Source organism: Calidris pugnax, unplaced genomic scaffold (genome assembly GCF_001431845.1).
Source record: "Calidris pugnax isolate Ruff unplaced genomic scaffold, ASM143184v1 scaffold57, whole genome shotgun sequence".
Taxonomy (NCBI): Eukaryota; Metazoa; Chordata; class Aves; order Charadriiformes; family Scolopacidae; genus Calidris; species Calidris pugnax.
In genome coordinates this window covers 325,250-349,358 of record NW_015090813.1, presented here as the reverse complement: position 1 = coordinate 349,358, position 24,109 = coordinate 325,250, and the positions used below count along the sequence as shown (strand labels likewise).

Here is a 24,109-nt window from a genome sequence, read left to right as displayed (position 1 = left end):
TCATATGTAATGTATATATAACATTTATATATAGTGTTTATATATTTAAAGGATATTTGTACATATATTATGGTGTATTTCTGTTCTTGTTTTGGAAATAAGAACTGTTAGAAAATCTGTTGTAAATAAAAACAGTACCTGGATCAGGAGTTAAGAATATCCAATTTGTGGGGGGGGGGGGGGGGGGTTCCCCCCAAATGTTATTGTAATAGAGTATTTTTCTTCCTTCTCATCTGAGCAGTAGGTTAGTTTTGTTTCTGTGTAATGATGAGGTATATAAGCAGTCTACTTTCTGCTAGTGCCAGAAATGGCTCTCAGTCTGTTTTGTCTCCTGTGAACTGTGCTTTGAGTTTTCTGCACACTTCTGGTAAAAATGTTTACTTTAATGTTACCTTCGCAGAGATTACAGTGGGCTGCAAATTGTTTTCTCTTTACAGTTAATTAGCTTGAGTAGTCTCATATCTTAACAGTGTTTAGTCAGAGAATAATCATTGTTTTTGAAACGAAAGGCAGGAAGTTACTGGCAAAACTTTAGGGCTGTAGATTAGGTCTGTTAAATTTACATTTGTTTTCAGCTGATTTCTCAGTGTAATGGACTGGCATTCATACTGCATAGTCACTTACATAGTAATAATTCCTTCATAATTCCATATGCCAGCACAGCACTCGACTAATTTCAAGTATCACAGCTCAGCTTTGTTTGAAAACACTTTATTTTTTTCTTTTTAAATGTGCAGTCAGATGACAGTAGGGATTATTAACTTCCATTCTGACACCACTGGATAGAATTTTAAAATATCAGGGCCCTTGGCAAATAAAATATCCACTGTCTTAGAATGAAGTTAGATGTACAAAATCGTGGACTGTAAACTTGATCCTTTTCATCATCAATATAAAAGATGATTTTTTTGTATTAGAAGTTTTGAGTACTTCACCTACTGTCTCTGAAAAATGTCAAACATGCCTTCATCTTAGTCTAATCTTCAATAAATATTGCTGCAGATATTATAGGACTTTGCTGGCAGTCTCTATGACTTTTCAATTATATTTGGGAGCTTTCAAAATATTAGTCCTTACAGACAAGTTTCGTGCCTGTTAGGTCATAAATATTTGCTGTTTAGATTAGTCCTCCTTGTAGAATTCCTAGACTTCAAATTGGAGTTCTGCCCTTTGCATAAATGAGTTTGAAGTCAGAAGCGAGTGTGAGAGCAATAGGTTGACTGTTGGATTTTTCTTGCTGGAGTTCCAGTAATGATTGTATTTCCCACTAGTTCTTTTTCCTTTATCATTTCCTTAGATCATGGGGATATTATTAAGCCAATTGTTTGTCATTCTTTTTAAAATAATGTACTGAGTTGATAATAGTGTTTGTCACTTGCTTGTTTTTCCAGCTAGGGTTAGGTCAATAGATCATGGGGATATTATTAAGCCAATTGTGTGTCATTCTTTTTAAAATAATGTACTAAGTTGATAATAGTGTTTGTCACTTGCTGTTTTTCCAGCTAGGGTTAGGTCATAAGAGTTAAATCATCCCTTGCACTTGTTTTATTAAAAATGCCTCTCTGTGTATAGGAACTGTGTTTTGGTAGGTTAAAGGACTTGAAAAAGATGACAGTCTGACCTGAATTTCTGAAATTATTGACTTGTGACGTCTAAAATGCTCCTGAAGTATGGTAACAGAGCAATTAGTAGACTCAGTTTCAAATACATCTTTCATTTATCCCAGAAAAGGGTGAGCATGACAGAGCTGTGTAGAATTTAGCATTAGGTGCTAACTTTCTCCTTCAGATAAGTTCTGCTAGTCTATTATGTGAATTTTGTGGAAAAGTCTGTTCTCAATAGACTTCTTAATAGCAATAGTGTCTACCACTTGTTTTTTCTGAATTAAAGTGTCTTAAATAATTTAAGACCTAGTGTTAGCAGCTGTCTCAAATATAGCTCTGTAAATGTGCAATTTATAGAATTTTAACTCAGGTCTGTTTAAACTCTGATAGACATATTGTTAAGACTTGTAAAGGCTTTTTGGGAGGAGAGTTGTGCCAAAGCTACGTAACTAATCAACGCTGGTCAGGTTGATGCTCAGAGGAAACCAGATTGAGATGGGAAAGGGGCAAAAGTAATGGGCTCAGAAGCTTCAGGTAGACTCGCGTGGAAGTGCTCTGAGCAGGCCTGTTTGGCCAGGCCACAGCAGAGCCACTAATTCTGGGATCAGAGAAGGCCTTAAATCTTCATTTTACATTAGGAGAAAAAATGCCAGAAACTTGTGTTCATCTTTGAGGCTTTTTTGTCTCGGCTTTGTTCTGGTACAGTGATGAAAGGTGACATGTGGAGAAAATACTAAAGTGAAAAAAGGAAGAAATTAATTGTTAGCAAGGGATATCAGTTGTTGGAAGTCCAAAAGGAATCAAAACATCTTATAAATGCTGCTGTCTGAAGCATTTAGCACCTAAGTAGAAATTTTGCAGGAAAAATATTCAACCTAATGCTGCACGGCAGGAGCATCCACAATAAGAACATCCATGTGACCTCCCTTTCGTTATTTGTTAATGGAGTAATAATTTGAAATGCTAAATATATTATTGATGTAAAATACCCCTCCGGTGCCTGCTGAAGCTAGATGCTTTCTTGGCACTTACACGGACACTTCAACTGCTACTTCTTGTTCAGAAAATACAACCACTTGAGTGTTGCAGAGTCATCCTGAAGTCTCAAATAGTCACAGACTGGCTCAGGCACTGACAGTTCTTGCTTAAGTGTGTTTCTTCATCTCCTATTGTTTGAACTCTTCATGGCACCACCAGGAGAAAGGAGACACCCTTGTTTTGAGAGCAATTCTTAGCAGCCTGGTACGTGAATATAACTTTCTAAGGAGGGTTTCTTTGGGCAAGACAAAGAAGGTGGAGTTGCAAGTGCTCTTGCTGTGACATTCTGTTCAGTTGCCTAATTTCAACCCTTTCTGCCCCTTGTAAATGCAAAGCACGCAACTTCCTTGAGGCTGCAGCCTTACAAGAAGTTTAGAGTCAAATGAACAAGCTGTTGCTACCAGCCACATGTTGCCATGTATCTTGTAGCTGCTGAGGTCTTCATTGGTCGTACAGCAGACAGATTGAGGTTAATAAAAGAGCAGATAATTGACACAGGAACTTTTTGCTGACTTACCAAGTGGAACGGTCGTATTGTGTGATCAGCCAGATGAGCAACAGTTAGTGCTCAGGAATGGGGACCTGTGCAGCTGAGAGCAGAGAAGGGAGGACCTGTTTGGGGTAAGCAATAATGCACAATTGCATAGGGAGAGGAGACAGGTATGTAGAATATCTCCTTTTAAAAGAACCTCTCTTTAAGCATCAAAAATTAAAAGTGGTTCTTGTAGGTTCCCAGGCTATATTTTGCTGCTTCAGGTTTGGTGTTTTTGGTTTTATTTTTTGTTTGATTTTTTTTTTTAATTTCCAGTTTTTCTTGCTGCTTTATTACCATTCCTGCTCAGAAGGCACTTTTCTCATGAGCACCTACTCTGCCAGAAGAACAGCAGTAGAGAGAATCTTAATGCAAGCAGAGAGAACTCTGCCTTGAGGTCTTCCAGCTATGACTTGACTTGGGAGGATAATAGCTGCTGTCTAATGAATGTTGATCTTGCTGTCTGGATTTTCCTTTGGTGCTATTAAGCATGTCAGAAAGGAATATGCTTGTTTGTTCTATCCTCTTTTTGAGGGTACTTGGCAATAATTTGTTAATAAGTTATAGTCAATTAGGATAGTCTAGATCTTTGGAGAAAGGGCCCCTCTAAATCGATATATTGAATTTTTTGTAGTTGCATGTAGGGTGCTTCTACCTCATCTTTGTGGATTAGCTGATGGTGGTTACCATGTAATACCAAATCAAGAAGGGAACCACTGACTTCTAGAGAGCTGTGGAGCTCTGCAGGGTAAGATTCATGTGTTTGGCTTGTAACAGCTTTTGCAGGAGCTGTTAGCAAAACTACAAAGTGATTGCAAACGGAAAAATCAAAGCTACTGCATTAGGAAGTGTCTTTGATAAGTGAGGCTAATTCACCATGAATGTACGTGCTGCCAGGAACAATAGGAGATGCTGCAGTCCCCTTTTTGAGTGGGTTGAGCTTAGGAATGACATAAAATACAAATGGTTCAAAAATTGCTACAGTAGGTGAAAATTCTGTGGGGTTTGTGTGTGTGTGTGTGGCATTTCAACACATTCACTTCTTAAGTTACGTATTTATTATGTGCATCTGTCGTAATTCTTTAATTTTCAGTGCTTTTTGTCTGCTGCTTTTCTATTAACAGAGTCAAAGTGTGGCTCCAAATTTGCCAACCCTTACTCGGGGAATGGACATCCTTGTAAAACACATCCCAAAGTACAGAGGCAGAATCATTCCTCTGAGACTTAAAATTCTGGTTCATTTTTTGACCCGCTAATTAACTTATTTCTTTCTGATGTGATTAATTCTGAAATGTCATTTGATTGAAGCAGAAGTATGTTTGAATCCCAAAATGGCCTTAGAAGGAAAAGTTTAGTTCTAAGTATTTATAGAGAATTAATTATCAGAGCTGATGAGTAGTTTTTTTTCTTCCTGTTGGTGTTTTAGCAGTTGGCTTCCACTGGATACGTGCAGTGTGAAAATGAAGGGCGGAGAAGTATTAGGAGAGGTTCAGACAGTCGGAGACTTAAAATAGTTCATTGCCAGAGAGTGTGTGTTGTCTTGGAAGTCCTCCAATACTATTGGTTTTATTTCTTTAAAGGCCTCTGTTCTGAAGCCAGGTTTGTGGCATTGACTGAGATCTGTCTTCACGGAACACTCAGTAAGACTTAAAAGGAAGACCTTACAATTCATTATGCAATGAAGTGTAACGTCCCAAATATACCCTGTGCCTGGGAGTTCTTAGTATCAACTAATTAAGTACATTTACTACCGTGCTTCTTAAGTACCTAATAAGATAAATGTATGTATTAGAGGTAATGTTATTCTTGCTGTTCAGCACACGAACATTTCCTACTTCTCACTTACTGAATTAAATATAGCAGTTCTTGATATCCTTCATAAATGCGTTTTGCAAATGATCTTTGGGTGGGTGTAAGCCTATTTAAATGTTTGTCATATACTGCTATTCGTGCTGAAAGATAGAATTCAAAGCAATACTTGGACTGGTTTTTAGCGGAATTTTTTTGTCCCGTTTCCAATTTTTTTTCTTGTGTGCTGCCACGTGCCAAGGTTTGTGGATCCTTGCAGAGAACTGGGTCAGAGGCTTGACTTGGTTAAAAATAACTCATCAAAAGAAGGATCTTTGGCAGTTCTCTGTCCAGTTCCTGCTACGCAGCGCTGTCAACAACTGTTGCATCTTAGAAGCTACCTGTCGAGTGAGATTCTTCTGAAGAGAAGTTAAAAATTCTTGATGAATAATGTTTGTCCAGTTGATGATAGATGAGAGACTGTAGTTAGAAAACTTTGTCAGGCTGTGGTCTGTAATTAGTGAGACAGACTGAGATAGGAATTGATCTATTGAATGGTGATTGGAGAGCAATGAGATTAGAAGGTAGCCAATTGTGAGCAAAAAGTGTATTCAATTTAGAAAAAAAGTGCAATGGAGTGTTTCCATAAGTCCTTGATATGTAGTCATGGTCAGGTGTTGTTTTTTTTTTTCTGCTACAATAGCAATGTTTAGGAAGTGGGTTTTTTCAGCTTCCCTTACACATTCCCAGATTACACTACACTGTGGAGATATGGTTAAGTTTTATTGTAGCTGAGATGAGTGAATTACATTACTTCAGGCAAGCACCTTTGAAGGACAACATATTCTATGTATGTATTAGAGGTAATGTTATTCTTGCTGTTCAGCACACGAACATTTCCTACTTCTCACTTACTGAATTAAATATAGCAGTTCTTGATATCCTTCATAAATGCATTTTGCAAATGATCTTCGGGTGGGTGTAAGCCTATTTAAATGTTTGTCATATACTGCTATTCGTGCTGAAAGATAGAATTCAAAGCAATACTTGGACTGGTTTTTAGCGGAATTTTTTTGTCCCGTTTCCAATTTTTTTTCTTGTGTGCTGCCACGTGCCAAGGTTTGTGGATCCTTGCAGAGAACTGGGTCAGAGGCTTGACTTGGTTAAAAATAACTCATCAAAAGAAGGATCTTTGGCAGTTCTCTGTCCAGTTCCTGCTACGCAGCGCTGTCAACAACTGTTGCATCTTAAAAGCTACCTGTTGAGTGTGATTCTTCTGAAGAGAAGTTAAAAATTCTTGATGAATAACTAATCAGTGTTGCTGAAGAGAAGTTAAAAATTCTTGATGAATAATGTTTGTCCAGTTGATGATAGATGAGAGACTGTAGTTAGAAAACTTTGTCAGGCTGTGGTCTGTAATTAGTGAGACAGACTGAGATAAATGAAGTGACAGGAATTGATCTATTGAATGGTGATTGGAGAGTAACAAGATTAGAAGGTAGCCAATTGTGAGGAAAAAGTGTATTCAATTTAGAAAAAAAATGCAATGGAGTTTTTCCATAAGTCCTTGATATGTAGTCATGGTCAGGTGTTTTTTTTTTTTCTGCTACAATAGCAATGTTTAGGAAGTGGGGTTTTTTCAGCTTCCCTTACACATTCCCAGATTACACTACACTGTGGAGATACGGTTAAGTTTTATTGTAGCTGAGATGAGTGAATTACATTACTTCAGGCAAGCACCTTTGAAGGACAACATTTTTATTGTAGCTGAGATGAGTGAATTACATGACTTCAGGTGAGCACCTTTGTAGGACAACATTCTAGTACACAATTTGAAGCTGTATTCCAATAAACTTTTAATTTGGAAAACATTCTGTCATATCTGTTTAATGCTTAAATTTGCAAAGAGCTTTAGAATTCTCGTCAATTGTTTCTTAGGAGATACAGAAATACCATTGTTGATGTGATAATGTTTCTCATTTTAAACTGTGAATCAAAATCAATCTGTAGTCAGTTACATTTTTGTTAAATAACCTAAAACTGAATGTAGGTTATTCTTTTTTACCTTCTTTTTTAATCTGATATAACCTAAAACTGAATGTAGGTTATTCTTTATCTTTTTTTTTTAATCTGAACTAAACCATTAGCTTTTTTAAAATGTAGTGCTTGTTTTCTGTTAAAAGGTTATTGTCAGTATGCACAGTAAAACTCAAAAATCATGTGCTAAAAACTGAAGCACAAGTATATTCATATGGTCTGGTTTAACGCAGATTTGTATCCCAATACTGTAAAATGAATGTGATAACTTGTTTTGCACCTCTGGTGTATGATTTATATGCTATTGTTCGTGGTGATTGTTTCATTTAAACGTAAGAGAACAGTCTCTTCCTCTAAGGGGGAATCAAACACAGGGAGAGGTTGCTCACAGATACTGTAGAGTCTCCCTTCTTGGATGTACTCAAAATCCAACTGGTCAACCTGCTGGAGCTGAGCCTGCTTTGAGCAGGGGTGGTGAAGTGGATGATCTCCAGAAGACCTTTTCAAGCTCAGTTATTCTGTAATTCTGCATAGGGTTTCTTTCCGTTTATTAGTTAAAAAAAGGTCTTACACCAACAATACAAGCATGAAAATACCTGCCGAATCACAGTAGGACTACTAGCACACCTCAAATTAAGAATTGTGTTGATAAAGTCAGGACCAAAATGTGTATTCTGAATCCCAGTTCTTCTTTCTTGCTTTGCAGCATTATGTGATTTTTTTAAAAATATTTTTTTCTTATTTTTAGTGGGTAGACGTGTTAATGTCCTAGTCAGGATGATACAAAAGATCCTCCTTTGGCTTTGTTCACGGCCCCCTCCTGTCAGCATAGGCCATGTGTAGGACAACTTCCAGCCTTCAAAAGTTGTCTTTAAGGTCTTGCCTCTGACCACCCTCTGGTATGGAACAGTAGGTGCATCAGTAACTCTTTCCAAGCAAGTGAAATGTTTTTATCTTTGCTATGTAGGTGGCATGCGTGTTGCTTCACTTACTGTTTTATCACTGAAGTCACCCCTGCTTAAATACTGTTGTACTTTTGCATGAATAATGTTTACAGATAATGGGCTTGATTTGCCTTGTAGAAGAACCTGGGGGCAGGGGGGTGTGATATTCTGGAAGGACTCTCCCAGGGAGATTTTCTGCGCTCTGGAAAGTGCATTTCACCACGTTTGATAGAAATGTGATTTGTTCTATGTCACTTGGAATTTCTAAAGGTTCTCAACTCTTAATTTTTTTTGGTTCACAAACCTTTCAAAGTTCAAGGACCTCTTATTTGAAACCTTCAAGAGTTCTAGAAGGTATGTGCTTGAGGCAGTGTGCTTTGTCAACATAGGGCTTCCTGTGTGGGTCTGATCTGCAGCAGCTCCTCATACTGTTAAGATGCTGCTGTTACTACTTTGCTGTACGTTGAAACTGTGCAATTTCATAATTTACAGCTGCTGCACTGAGGTTTGGTTTTATTTGTATCAACAGCTTCCAGCAATTCTGGAGCTTCACAGAGTCGTTTGCCTTAATCTGGTTAATTGCAGTAGTGTGACCTCAGGATCTTCATATCTAGGGAGATGAAAGCAATCATGGAGCATTTTGTCTTGAAGATGGCTCTGCAGTCCTTGAAGAGTTTAAGGAAATTCCTCATCCTCTCTCTTCTGAAGAAGATGAAAACCCTAAATATAAATCTTAGAGAAGCGATCCCTCGATTGTTTTATTATTATTCCATTCCCCCTCCCCCACCTGTATAGCTTCTTACCTGTTGAATGCTTAAATCCTCTTCCAAGGAGATTATAGGTAGGCTGTTTTGTGTATGTTTGAGCATGCTGTCACATGGCAGAGGAGTCTTCGCTTACATGTTTGCATTTAATGATTTTACTCAACCTTCTGTCACGTTTCTGATTGTGTTATATTCTGCGTTTGAAATAGAGGACTCCTTTAGCTACCTATGGCTGGATTTGACAGCAGCTTGTTCAGCAGCATAAGCGTGTGTGGTTTTTTTGTTAAGGGTTGTTTTTTATTTTTATCCTTTGTTTTTTCCTTTTCTTGATACTTAGATCTGATGTATTTTCTACATTTACATCTATTTACTTTGAATCCATGCTTGTTTTTCCTTTCTAATACTTATCTGCCATAGTAGCTTATTTATTAGTTCAATTTTTAACTGAAGTTTTTTTCAGTCTGGCAGTACTGACTAGCTCCAAACAAGATAATTTCTAGTCCAATGCTGTCTTTGAAATTGCCCACAGCCATTACTGCCTAATGATTCCATAGGCTCCAAATGCCTGCGTCAGTGCTTCCTTTCATAAGAAGCTTTTCCAGAGATTGCTCAGTTATTTGTCTGTCAGTGCTAGGCCACTGGATCCACAAGCTTTTTCTGTGTGGGGTGTAGTCAAGTATATGGATGTTCATCAATTTTGCAGGATACAGTGCTTTAAACAAAGATATTGCTCTTGCTGTTGCCCTGGATTTGATCGCTACCTGTCTCTTGAGTCTCCATAGCTTTAGTGCTGCCAGTTATTTGAACTTAGTGTAATTATTTTTGGTGTTAGATTGGGTACAGGCAATTTATTTTAGATGGTGATGCCTCAAAGTTTTTGTTTGAGTTATCAGTTTACACTGTCACTTCTTTCCTCGTGGAGCTTTTTGTAGTTCAACCAGCCTATTGAAACTAATGTATTATATTCAACTGTATTGAATCATTTTGATTTTAGTTAGTGACCTTTAGAAAATGCTGTGTTATCCTCCTACTTGTGTACAGACACCATGCTGCAAATATACTACAGTGGGAAAATACAAATAGCACAGGTGCTGTGGGACCATGTGGGAAGTGTAATGCAGCCATAGCCAAATGATTTAATGCAGCTGGTTCTGTGCAGCAGGATCTGAGCTGCATGCACAGCCCGAGACCTGCTGATCCTCCTGAGACTTCTCTGGGACTAAGTGTGTGTCAACTTCCCACACCTTCTTGTGACAGGTTTTGCAACAGCTTATTTTCAGGAGGCCCTAGAATCCTGGTGCATGGGAAGGAAATACCCAAGCCATATATAGCTCAACTGTTTGATTGTATGCAGATACTAAAGTCTTATTTCCTTTTTCAGCAGCGCTGAAGCATACAGACTAACTCCTCTTGGATCATGTTGTTCAGTTGCTTCTATGTGAAAATGTAGTTGTCTTTTTCAGTTGGAACTTGCCTGCAAGCAGGGCTCCTCTGCCCTTCAGAAAAATCTTTCAGGACAGCTTTCTCTGAGTCCAGTAACAATCATCCCAGCACTTAGGAAAATGAGCAGATTTGTCAAAAGACCAGATTTGCCAAACAGAACTTGAGACTCCAGTAGGAAGGGTGAGGAGAGAAATTCGTCCTAGTGGATGTAGATGAGACTGAGATTCTCAGTGCCTTCTCTGCATTGGTCTTCACAGACAAGGTCTCACGGGCCTTAGTGCCTGGAGATGGGACTGAAGGAGGACAGAAACTAGTTGTATAACAAGAAGATTGATGGATCTCTTGAGAAATACCAGGTTTATGGGATGCTTCTGAGGGTGCTGAGAGAGCTAGCTAATGTCCTTGCAAGCCAGCTTTCTTTATGAATAGTTGTGGAGATCAGGGATGGGCCTCAGTGACTGAAGAAAGACAAGTTGCAGCTGTCTTCAGGATGGGCAGGAAGATTGACTTGAGGAACTGCAGGCTGGTCAGCTGCACTTTGGTCCCTGAGGAATTGTGGAACAGGTCTGCTTGGAAGCTGTTTCTAGGCATTTGAAGGTGAAAACAGTAATTAGGATTAGCAAGTGTGGATTTACCAAGGTTACCAGATTGTCTGCTGTGAGGGAAAGACTAGAACTGTGGTTGAGGAAAGAAAAACAGTGTATCATCTACCTTGACTTCAAGAAGGCTTTCACTGTGGTGTCCAGGAGCATCCATGTGTCTCATTTGGAACATTACAGTCTAGATGAGACTGGTAGGTGGAGAAAAAGAGAGTCTGAATCATTGAGCTTGGAGGGTCTGACTTGGGACATGGCTTTGTTAGTATCTTATCAGTGAACTGGCACAAGCAGGAATGCACCCTCTGCAAGTTTGCAGTCTTCAATGTGGAGGAACATCAGTCAGTATGTTTGAGTATGTGGCTGCTGTCTGGAGGGACCAACATTTCTCAAAATTCATAATAGAAGACAAAATCACCTTTCCATTATATAGAACACCAGGAGAAGAAAAGGGAATAAGATAACACCACTTCTTTGTCGTATTTCTTAAATGAAACAGCATCTGTGGCATTCTTTGGAGAACCTGAAGTTCTGCATTCTCCTGTAATGCTGACATCCATGCATATGTATGGATGCTTTGTGTTGTGAATGAATGCTTCATAGGTTTGTTTTATAAGTTAGAAGTTGAGCTATAGCAAGCCTATATCAGAAGAGGCTGGAAGGCATCATTTGCAGTTGTCTAGCTTTTTCACTTGTTATAAATTCTAACCTTATAATTGAAATTCTTCAGGGAGAAATTTGAGGGCAGCCCATTTTTGTAACTTGGGCAGTAACACACTGTTCAATTTTGTCTGGGAATTATTTAAATGTCTTCATTCTGTGTTTCTGGATTACATCTGACAATGTAGTATTATTGCAGTTACTGAATATAGCTGCTATGGAGGAGCTAATAATGATGCAGGATGTTTACTATGTGTCTTCTTGGTTGGTTTGTTTTTTTTAAAAATGACCATGACCCCAGTGACTCTTACTCTACCTTACGTCAGCTCTGTAGAACTGAATATAGCTGCTATGGAGGAGCTAATAGTGACGCAGGATGTTTACTATGTGCCTTCTTGGTTGGTTTGTTTTTTTTAAAATGACCATGACCCCAGTGACTACTGAATATAGCTGCTATGGAGGAGCTAATAATGATGCAGGATGTTTACTATGTGTCTTCTTGGTTGGTTTGTTTTTTTTAAAAATGACCATGACCCCAGTGACTCTTACTCTACCTTACGTCAGCTCTGTAGAACCTCTAGAACATAGATGAAAGGAAAGGTGTATGATTGGGAAAACCTTAAGTTTTGGACTTTGTGCTTTTACTGGTTGTGAGGAATCATGTACTCTGACTCCTGTCACGTAATATTTGGAGAATGCACATGAAGGTGTTACTTCATGATTGTGTACAGTAGTAGTTACGAGCATCGAATGCAAGGCATGCTGCTCTTAAGTGTATGAAATCACCTCTGTAGAGCGTGTTTTAAATTTCTTTGTAGAAGTAACTATGTGTTTTGTTTCAGATTATGGAGCTCTGTGGTGCAACGAGACTTGGCTATTTCGGAAGAAGTCAATTTTACATTGCTTTGAAGCTTGTTGCTGTGGCCCAATCTGGTCTCCCTCTAAGAGTGGAAAGCTTAAATACAGGTAAATAATGGGACTGGGAGGGGGGAATTGAGTTGCAAAGCGGAATTCATGTACTTGGCTCTCAGATCCTCATAGAGTAACCTTGTAAATTACTGTGGTATGTCTTTTTATACATGTTGCAAATTTATAATTGTGGAAAGACTATGAGGGAGTGTATTATTACTATGCAATGAGGTGTAATACCTTACTCTTACTGAATAAATATTGTGTTCATCATGGGGTAAATGAGCTACCACTGAATATTGTGTAGGTACAAGTTCATTCTTGAACTTAACTTGAGATTATGAAATTCATAACGTGAGAACTTGCGTGCTGTATCCTCTGAATAAAGTACTAATAGGACTAATGTGAATTGGAAAGAAAAGAATGTGACATTTCCAGGCTTTTATAGTTGCTGAGTTTGTGAAGCTTTGATTGCAACAAATGAAATGTCATCTTTTCTAAAGTCACTTTCCCTTGCACTTGGTTTGACAGTTTTCTCCCTCCTTGGTGCAAATATGAAGATTAGTGGTTTAAGATTTTTCTAGTGAAAAACCTGACCAGTGTAAGATTTTTGAAGTCTCTTATCAGCCAAAACACCTGTTATCCTACTTTCCAAAGGTCAGCTGTGGTGTGGGCAGTGAAACAGGAACAGGAGAAAGATTCAGAAGATGGTTCATAACAGCTTTGATACGTGGTTTTACTGCAGCTTTCTGAGTGACATAAGGGGATACGTGTCAGTGTTGCTCGGCAAGATGAAAAGAGACTTAGGAAGATGAAATAGTGAGTTTTAAGCCACTGTAGCCCTTTGCAACATGGTACACAGCTCAAAAATATCTTCAGAGCTCAGCTTTGCATTAAAGTGACTTCCCTACTAGATTTTCTGTCTGTAGAATAAATGTTATGATACAATTTATATATACTAGTAGTTAAAATGAGGTTTAGGCAGCTTTGATACGTGGTTTTACTGCAGCTTTCTGAGTGACATAAGGGGATACGTGTCAGTGTTGCTCGGCAAGATGAAAAGAGACTTAGGAAGATGAAATAGTGAGTTTTAAGCCACTGTAGCCCTTTGCAACATGGTACACAGCTCAAAAATATCTTCAGAGCTCAGCTTTGCATTAAAGTGACTTCCCTACTAGATTTTATGTCTGTAGAATAAATGTTATGATATAATTTATATATGCTAGTTGTTAAAATGAGGTTTAGAAGTTTTTTAGTCTAAAGGATATAGGTTAAACAGAGTAGTTAAGGAGACCGTTAAAAACAATCTGATAGGACTCAAGCATTTGACGAAGCTGTAAAAAAGGAAGGAATCATAGTGTATACTTTTATAGTTATGTTTATTCTAGGCTCGTACAAACAGTATATACTACTGTCATGGTTTTTTGTAGCTCTTTGGAAAAGTGCATGGTTTCAGTTAACATTTTGCTAGTATTGAGGTTCCTTTCTGCTCATAAGCCATCCTATGTTTAAAGGCTGTTTTCCTAGTTTTCCTGATTAGTGTTCCCAAATCTAAACCTTCAGCAAGCTGTAGCAGATTTCCCTTGAATCAGAAAGTTGGAAAAGGGACCTTCAGCTCTTAATATCTGATAGAACTGGGGCTTGATGTAACAATTGTGGAGTTTCTCATCAAAAGCTTGTTGAAGAAGGGAAAGACTAAAATGTATGTAGCTTTTTCCAGGGTTTTTAAATGCTGGGTTTTATTTTAATGCAAGATATCTTAACTGAAAGGAGCTTTGCTATTTAAAAAAACCAAACCAACCAAGCAAACAAACAAAAAAAACACCACCAACAAAAAAACCTGAAGAAATGTATAGGAAGGAATTGAGATGCAGGTACAGAATTAATTCCAAAGTAGAGAATATGTTGCTGTAAAATATGCAGCCTTTGGAACTTTTATAATGGAATACATTTCCTTGATTCGCAACAATACTAGAAATACTTTTAATGGTTTCTGGACTTCTAGGAATAATTTTCTATAGCTGGTTCCAAACCTACTAAATAAAACAAGTACAATTGACAGAACATTTATTTTTACCCTAACTGTTTTTAGCTTTGGTTGTCTGTTGCCTTGGTTGCAGTGGTTCCAGTCCTGTCTCTGAAGTTCCTGCTCCTAGGATGATTCAAGTGTTGTTGTAGCAGCTACTAAGCAGCTAAAATACAGCAAGCTGAAGGCTCATAAAGTGACTCTGAGCTTGGGTTTACCTTCCTTTGAAAACTGTGGTTCAGCAGCCTGGGCAGCTGGGTTCTGCCCACCAAGAGGTCTTGAAGAAGAACTGTTAGAGCCATCCTAAACTAAACCATATACTCTTCCTCTCTTCGAAGTAAAACATTTAAAATTAGTTGAAGTTGATATTTATCCACCTTTTAGCTCTGCATTCTATGCATGCTTTATTTAATGATTGTCGTAATGTTATTCATTCCTATCTTGGTGTTTTCACTGCTCTTCTTGTTTCTTTTGCCCTTTGCTTCAGTGTGTTTCTCGTCAGTAGACAGACAGCTTGCTTTGTGTGAGTTGCTGAGTGGAGGCTACAGTCAAATTTTGAGTACTAAGTCCATCCAACACAAGTGTAATCTAGTTGATTCTTAGTTAAATAAGTGCTTTTTTTGATTATTTAGATGTGCAATGTAGTAAAAATACTGGCTTTAGTGGTTATACTGCAAGCCTCTAAATCTATTATTCCTTTGCTGTCCTAGAAAATTTTCCTTCCAGTAAGCTAAAAATTGAGGAATTAATGAGCACTGTCTATTCCAAAGTAATGTTTATTTTCTAAGTATGGAATACAGTTTTTGGAGGAAGAAAATGTTAACAAGGATGTGGGCATAAAAAGTACAGAGATCTTTCTAATTTATTCATTATCAAGATTTAATTCAATTCATAACAGCTCTTGCACTTATAATTGAGGGAATTCTGAATGGCAACAGATGTAGTGTTAAAAGTTTTTCTGCTGCAAAGACAGGAGAAGAGTAAAAATGGCAGATCTCAATTGGCCATTTAGAAACACAGTACAGCAAAGAGACCTATATTTATCTAGACTTGTTTTTAAAGATGAGTGTTTTATGTTCTTTTTGAGCCCTCCATACTACTCATGTTGGAACAACCGATGGTATAGGCTTCCACTGTGTCAGTTGGATGTTCTAGTGTCTGTATTACCCCGTTTTGCAAACATCCAAATTCTCACTTGTGTGCAATGACTGTTTCACTTGTTGTCTGGCTGTAGCTCACTGTTTAGCTACATGAATAACTTTCCTAGTGCAACATGTGGGGTACAATGCTAATGTAAAAATGGGCATCTAGGACAGAGGAAGCCATCAGGAATTGCTTTAGCAGTGTTTCCATGTGATGTATAACCACAAATTTAGCAGAGAGGCTGTGTTGGATGCTCCTGCCCTGTGACACAAGCTGGTTGCACCTTGAATTATGCTTGGTGTCAGAGGCTTAAATCAAGAATTTGTTCTTACTGGAGCTCTGTTCTTTAGTACTGGATATGTAAAGGTGTTTATGGATACATAAAGGTGTCTAGAGTTGTTGAATACTATGGATTCAAATGATGCTCTTCAAATACAGATCAGTTTAACTTTTATGTAATGAACTGTATGCAATTTCATCTGATATTTTAATACAGTTGGTAGTACCACTAACTCATTTTCAATATCAAAAGTAATCGATGCAAGCAGTCAACAAGACAAATTAAATATGAGCCATGCTTATAAATTTGTTTTATGTTAGAAAAATTATTTCCAAGCAAGCTGTACAGCAAATTCACAATTTATTTGTATTCACAGTAGACCAGTAAGAAAGTTGTGGTTGGAATTCAGAAAAATGGTAGAAGTCTTGCAGTGAAAAATGGAAGAGTTACATGGCCTCATTTTTCTATCAGACTGCTCTGAACCGTGGTAGAAAAACCTAAGGACCTTCTAGTGTTTTGTAGCAACTTTGCTTTATAGGTATTTGTAACAGTGAGGAATGCTCCCAGTTGTATCCCAGTTAACCAGCTAATTTGGCTTCTATTGTAGAATGGTGTATGCAGATGTGTTTAAGCAAAAGTTGTCGTTTTTGCAAGAAGACTAGATCTTCTGTTGTAAATATAAACATGACATCAGCTCACTAAAAGATGATGTTGAACATACTGAAGTATTTTAGCATTTGTTTTGCTCATGAATCATTCTGTATGGAGACTCTAATTTTATGTATGTGCTAGAAATGGTAGATGAAACTTGAAAATCACACTTCAATAATTAAATGTTGGCAAAACTAGAGAAAAAAATGGGCTAAATCCAGATTATCTGATTGCTGCTGCATTTAAGGCAGAGTTCTAGCACAAAACTGTTCTGGAACTATGTGAAGTCCTCTGTATATCAAAACCAGAACTTGGGTAGCAGAATGGTGAAGTATAATGCAGAAAAGGGTGTTTGCTTTTTTCCAATTGGCAAATGTTGGCTTGATTACAGCAGCAGTCTCAATGTTTAGGGAATTGAGGCACATGTGAAATTTTAACTGCAAAATAGAACTGCATTGTTGGTTTTAAGCATCATACTTCTGTATAGTAAAAGGCTTGCTCTACTCTTTCTTTTTTTTAACAGTAAAGGACCTCCCTCTTCCTAGATTTGTTGTGTCAAAGAATGAACAAGAGTCAAGACACACAGCCTTGTATTCTTCAGATGCTGATAACCCAGCTTCATATTCAGGTGTGATTCCTCCTCCTCCTGGCAGGATACAAGTCAAAAAAGGCTCTGTGAGCCATGATGCAGTTCAGCAACGTACAGCCACTGACCAACAGGTACATTAACTTAAAAGATTAAATCGGACTCTTAACCACTGCTTTGTTGCGTAGGTGTCAATTTGGTAGACCTCCTATTTGTTACTTTCAATATAGTTTCCTTAATGACCCCAGTGACATACTGGTATATATTATACATAAAGACCACATATTCTTCTGAAATACTTGCATGCAGGAGACTTTTTTTTAAAATGGAGTCTTAAAACCTGTGTTTATAAAAAAAAAGAAATCATACTGGTATATATTATACATAAAGACCACATATTCTTCTGAAATACTTGCATGCAGGAGACTTTTTTTTAATGGAGTCTTAAACCTGTGTTTTAAATATTGGTGGTAATGGACAAAGAATTGAGACAAAAGAAAATGTGTAAGAGATGGTAGCAAATATCAAGCTGAATTTATTATGATGTGATACTGAATACCATAGAAGACTCGATTTCTAGTGCTTCAACATACCTTTAAATCTAAAATACTTTAATTTTTTTTTAAATCTCAGTTAATTTTCTCTGCCTTACATTTTATTGTTCAGCTATTGAATTGTTAACTAGAGACAATGAGAACAGACAGACGTTTTCACATGGCTTTTTATTGTGTTATTATAAGGAGAAAATTGATTTCCTTTTGCTCACTGGTTCTTTCATCTTCAGCTACAGGATATCTGAATAAATGAAAACTGTAAAGGCCTACAACTCTGCCTCACCATCATTCCGGATATCTGAATAAATGAAAACTGTAAAGGCTTATAACTCTGCCTCATCATCATTCCTTTTTTTTTAGTAGTCTTTACAGTCTCTTTCCGTGGGGAAATCTTTTCTGATTGTCTTTTCTATGAGGCCAAATATTAAATTTTGCTGGATATATGTATGTGTGTGCATAACTGTTGAATGACCTGTTTTCTTCCCCATGGTACGCTCTTTTCTGGGCTTCTTTTGTGAAGAAACATGGAACTTGAAAATATCCCTAGATTTCTCTGGGAATCAAGGAATCATTTGTCAATTTATATTAATCTCTCTGGGAATATCCCAGACTGATCCAATATAAAGAAAAAGAAAGTTAGCGGAGGCCATCTGTAATTGGGGTGTTTGACTGCCACTTGCTTTCTCCCAAACTGGAGATGGGGACTGTAACGAAAGGAGGGCTGGCAGTAGATCTGAAAATGGCTTGACATCGTCTAGTTTTGAGTAGGTGTGTCTGAGAGAGCTGCCAAGCACTTAATGAAGAAATTGACAATCGCAGATCTCCTTGATCTGATGCTTTAGTTTGATTGAAATAGGTTGGCTTTTTTTTTGTATGCTTCCAACATGGTATTGATTTCTACTGAACATCTATAATTTGATACAGGAATCTGTACTGGTGTAACTTCAAAATGACAACAAAAAAATACCTGATGCTTGAGGTCTTAAAGTTCTGGGTAAGGAAGCCACATGTTTACAGGGATGTATAAGCATCCAAATTTCATTTCTCCATCTTGGCTGATAAAGAGAGATACCAACCTGCTTGGAGGAAGTATAACAGACAACACAAGTCCAACAGTTCTAAGCTGTATTCATGGTCTAGAACATCAGGGAAGCATTGTGTGATTTTGCACACTATTGTCAAAAAGAATTTTCTCTGACTGATTCGACATTTCTAGCTGCACAATGAAGCCATTAAAGCAGCCTTCTTGTCCCAGTCTAAGATTTATCGATTTGGACACCATATTAGAAACAAACTGAGAATCTGAATCCCCTTAGGCTGAGAAATGGATTTGAGCCCAGGTTTCTCACTTAACCACATAAATCTAATTTGTTTATTTTCCGAAAGATGGATACAGCTTTTAGCCATGTTTTTGTAGAAATTGCTGATCCAGTTTTCTTTACCTGGAGATACTGCTCAGATTTATAAAATTTAGAAAGAAGTTCAGACTGAATCATTGTTTTATGCCACCTCTTTCAGTGATGGGGATGAGAAGAGCTGAAGTCTGAGAAGTGAATTACAGTGTGTCATTTTCCTAGGGATCATTCTTTTGGAGGAATTAGTGTCAAAGTTAAGCTTGGATATTTCAGTCTTACAGCTTGACATGTAGTTGTTACATACTCCATTAGTGAGTTTGGGGGGCTTGGGGGTTGGGTTTTTTTTTCCCCTTAAACTGTTTACTGGCTTTGATAATACACTTGGCACTTCAAAATACATTGAATACATCTTCTTTTTTAAAAACTGGGTTCATTCGTGTGCAGTTTTCCACATTAGTGAGATTTGTCATGCATAGGTTAATATCTTATAATTGCAGATGTAAAAGAATTTAACTTAGAATGTTGTCTACAGCAATGTCCTAGCTAAAACTATTCCTTTATCAATATTGGCATTTTGGCATTTCCCTCCAGTGAGCTTCACTCAAAGGCAGGGCATCAGCAAATGGCAGTCAGGTTGTATTTCCAAAGAGTAGCTATAAATAAGGACATCTTTTAAAGCAATTGTGAGCTCAGTGACATCCTTTTTCTATCACTAGTCAATTTTGTGGTGGCATTTTTAGTTTATAATGGCGAAGTATTCTGTAAATATAGCACTGGCCAGAAGTTTATATCTTTTTGATATGGTTAGTGTTAATAGGAGATGACTGAAATTATGCCCAGCTGTCAGGGCAGCTGCAGAACTGATTCTAGCAGTCAAGCCAAACAAAGAGAGATGCCTTTACTCACTAGACGGCGTATGTTGACTGCATATCCTGCATATCCTAGTGGGGGTAGAACATTTGGGGAAACCATTTTCTTCTCTGCTGGGAAAATTTCTTATTCCCAAGTAATAGAGGCTAAATAGATTTGAAAACTTCCGCTGACAATGTGACATCTATACAAGCATTTTTGTTATCATGTGTATGTGAACCATGGTGTATAGAGATATTTGTATTCCTCAGTAGCAGCAGCTATGCTACTAAAAATGTTAATTGATGCCAATCTTGAGAATCTAGGTTCTGTTGAGTTCTTGTGTTTTTTAAAAAAGAAATCATCCTAGTAGAATTAGGAGCTGTCATTGTAGATGGAAACCTTTTTGGCTTTTTAAATTTTTTTTTAAAGGAATGAGACAAATGTACTGAAAGCAGTTTCTTAAAAGCAGCAGCAACGTTGATATTAGGAAGTATTTTCTTTCTTCTGAAAGTGACTAAGCGTTCTCAATATTAGTCTGTTATGTATTGCCTTTGGGTGTTTTGTGTTTTGTTGTTAAAGCCAAAAGCAAATACTATTTCCAGTGTCTTTAAGTGTGATCCAGGTGTTGATCAGGTACTGCTTTAGGATACTTTCACCTGGCTTGCCACCTTTTCCAGGAAAGGAGGGTAGCCTGTTTCAGTAGATCTTGAGGCTCTAACAGCTGAAAAACATGTGTGTGGCAAGTGCTTATAGGCTGGACCTTGTTATATACAAGTGAAAATAAAAAGTACTCATCTCCCTTTCATTTGATCATTTCAACTTTTTTAAACTACACGAGAAGTTGTGTGACTTTCTTTTAAGGTTTTATCAGTAGCCCATTTCTGTTCCCTTCTGTTTTGTGGATTGAACAGATAATTCCAGGTAAAATATATCTGTACTAAATAAATAATTTAAAAGCACAGAGCTCAAAAATACCTCCTGTGTCATTGAGTCTAACCTTCTATTATCTTGAAAAATTGTGTTAGATAATGAGTTTTAAAAAATAATCAGGGTTCTCTTTTGAAATCACAACCTTTTATCCACACTGGCCATGTTGGGGAAAAATATTCCAGAGCTTTCATAGGAATATAGTGGAATACCCATGGGAATATGGTGGGAATTGCCACTTAACTTTGTTTAGATCAGGTAATACCTGTTCTTTTAGCAACTTGGTCCTTACTGCTTGCTGCAGAACACCACCAGTATTTACTAGAAGAACATCGTATTCCCCCGGGCTTTATTTTGCTTGAAAAAATAATCCATAATCTTAGTTTTGTCTCAGAGTAGTTACCAGTAAACCTCATAATCCTTCTCTGCCTTTGATCCAATTTGAATTTCTTCTTATTGAAAATATTTTACTAGGTTTGTATTTAGCATTCCAAATTAGGTCTCACTAGTATTAATACTATTTTGTAGGGTTCTTCCCTACTTCTGCTTGATTCATGTCATAGGCTTTAGCAGCTGTGAATAAAGCAAATCTGTCATATTTAACATATTGTAGTGGTCTGATAGTTGACCTGTGCATCCAGTCTTCTGTTTTCAGGTGCTTGATTCTCATTATGCACTTTGGTATTAATTTTCACTGTGCAAGTCACTGTATTTTATGTTTTAAAACTTGATAATTTATTGTTACCAATGTCCTGAAAGGAATCCATCTGTCTGATGCCTCCTTGTATTTGTTGTCAGAATTGATCAGCATGTGATTTAGTGTGCATAAACAATTACCTAAAGTATCAAATTGAGTCATCCAAATCAGCCATTCAGGAGCATTATTAAAAACTTCCCTTGATTCCCATAGTTCCCATTCTAATACAATCCACTTTTGTTCCTTCCATAGCCTTAGGTTCTTGTATTAATCTCCACGTTGTTGGAATTATCTTTTGTGGCAACCCACTGAAGTATGCTAAGGTTCAGGTTAAATGTAGTGCAGTTCCTTTGTCTAGAAAGTCACAAAAATAATACCAGCCACCTTAAATAAAAATTTCCCATGCTGTGATTGATTCCTTTTGTCTTTGTGTTTTTAGCCTAGGTTCTAATTATTATTTTTTTCAAAACCTTTCAAACTGTTGAGGTCAGACTAAAAAGTTTGTAATTGGTAGAACCACATCCCCTCTTCTCTAAAAATGTGCAATGCTGCATGTGGAGAAGTTCACATTGAACCTTGGACTATTTTGTTCTTCAGTATGAATGCTTAATTGATTACAAAAACATGGGTTCTGCAATGCAATTACCATCTCTAGCATCATCTTTCTTCATGATGGATCTGTTCCCTGACTCTTAACTCAGGCTGCATGGTATCAGGACCTGGATTGCAACACCCTTAGAGCTACCCTTTGGATACTGTGTCTGGCTTCCTTGTCTCTGGAATTCTCCTTAGGAGGCTTTCTTCTGGCCTGAGATGTGAGATCCAGAAAAAGGTTTATCATCTCACTTGATGAGCACATACTCCAGTTTGACTTACCTTCACTAAGGCTCTTCTTCTAGAGCTGTCTATTATATCACCTTTTTTAATTAATCTACTATTTTTAGTAACTGCTTGTCAATCCAAAAATTTTCCCAAGTTCTAAGTCCTTTGTAGTGTCTTGGTTTCATAATTCCAGTTTGACAAAAATCATGGTTGTTTACAATTTCTTTAATGTAGATCTTTTTAATTAAGAAGGTTTACTTAATTTTTGCCTGTTAGCGATAACCTTATCTTTTTATTAGTTATTGAGAAGAATGTTCTCAGCAGTTTGATTTAACATGAAAATGGTAAATAGTTATTAACTATTTACACCAACATGCCTTTATTTAGATCCATTTTCTGGAATAACATGAAGAAGAAAAACAAATGTTTTAAGATAGTAAAACCCAGAACGTTGTAATTGCTATGATTTTTACTGAGGTTTGTTTGGAGAGAATTTAAAAGCTAGTGTTGTATATGTTTAAATATAATTGCATTGAAAGTGCTAAAGCAGTTTATCAAGATAAGATTTTAATAGTAGCTGATCTAATAAGTGATACATCAAGTACAGTTTGCAGATGGTGAGTAAAATTGTGAAAGTTCTGAGAGAGATTTCTGTTAAAATTGGTGAAATTCAATATCGCTGAGTAATCCAAATTAGGCAAACTGTTGTAGTAGTTACATGTTAGGATTTTGAAAAGCAATTAAGTTAGGTTCTGTACCCTAAAGTTCTCAGAAAAAAATCTCATCCTGGCTATTTCAGGCTTTCAAAATTAGTTTCTTTAATAGATTAAACAGATGAGTGAACAACCCTACTTCCTCAGCTGCGACGTACACTCATAAACTCTCAAAACGCTCTGAGTTTATGGGAGTTAGGTAGCAGCTGAGGAACAGAAGTGGTCCTGATGTACATACTGTCTGTTTACTAAAATGTGAAGCTCAATGCAAAATTGAGGTGCCATCTCTGTACAACAAACCGTATTTTCTAAGCATGAGTACATGAAAATGGAAGCTTCTCACCCACTGCAAAGGCAGGTATATAGTTGATGTTAACCTATATATAAGGGGTGAATGAACCAGTATGTAATTACAGTTTCAATAAATCCCTGCTCATTGTGGGTTTTGATGACTTCTTTTGAATCTGAGTCAGTGTTTCTACAGTCCTGCATCCTCCCCAGTCTTTTCTGGCTTGCATCTTCCTTCTTTACAGCTACATCACCTACCAGTATTTGGCTAAGCTGTTACACACACATGCACGCACACACACATATGAATATATAAATAATTGAGTTTAGTTCTCCTAAGATTCTAGTAAGGTACATCAGTGAATGCCACGAGTGGTGTATGACAGTGACTGCGATTGCAAAGGGGAAAGATGGTGTCAGAGTAATGCTGTCTAAATTTGGTTTAAATTGCTTTTGGGAACATGTGTTTTGTAATAAAGCAAAGCTGAAGATGTGACTTGTCCCTCTTCCAAAAGCTTTATGACATCAGAGTTGGTGACGTGCTTTTGCATTAAATAATTTTGGAGTCTGTAAGCTGAAGCTCCAAATCAATTGTGGGAAATCTGTAAATGTTCAGAATTCTGATATAACATTGACTGGAACATTGAGAACAAAGTTAATTATTATGCTTGTGCTTCTGATGATCTGATTACCATTATTACATGCTTTACAGAATCGTATGAGCCACATGTAAAGTAAGCATTTAAAACAACTGAAGTTGAGGATCATATTTACAAATTTTTCCTGTGTCTTGAGCATAAGGCCAAGTGTTAGAGTCTTACTGAGTAGTGACAGTTGTGAGCTTCCCTAAGGAAGGCAAGGCTGCTTCATGAGGCCTGCGTGTCACAAGTTTTAATGTTC

At 37.3% G+C, this 24,109-nt stretch overlaps 1 protein-coding gene across 7 annotated transcripts in view; it reads left to right on the top strand.

Moving 5' to 3' along the window:
- Nucleotides 1-24,109, top strand: part of REPS1 (RALBP1 associated Eps domain containing 1) — a 64,457-nt gene that overhangs the window by 6,521 nt on the left and 33,827 nt on the right. For all 7 annotated transcript variants that reach the window (XM_014939563.1, XM_014939566.1, XM_014939562.1 and 4 more), the window contains exons 2-3: nt 12,249-12,372; nt 16,939-17,135. In XM_014939563.1, coding sequence (XP_014795049.1) covers nt 12,249-12,372; nt 16,939-17,135 — 321 coding nt within the window. The remainder of the gene's footprint in view (nt 1-12,248; nt 12,373-16,938; nt 17,136-24,109) is intronic.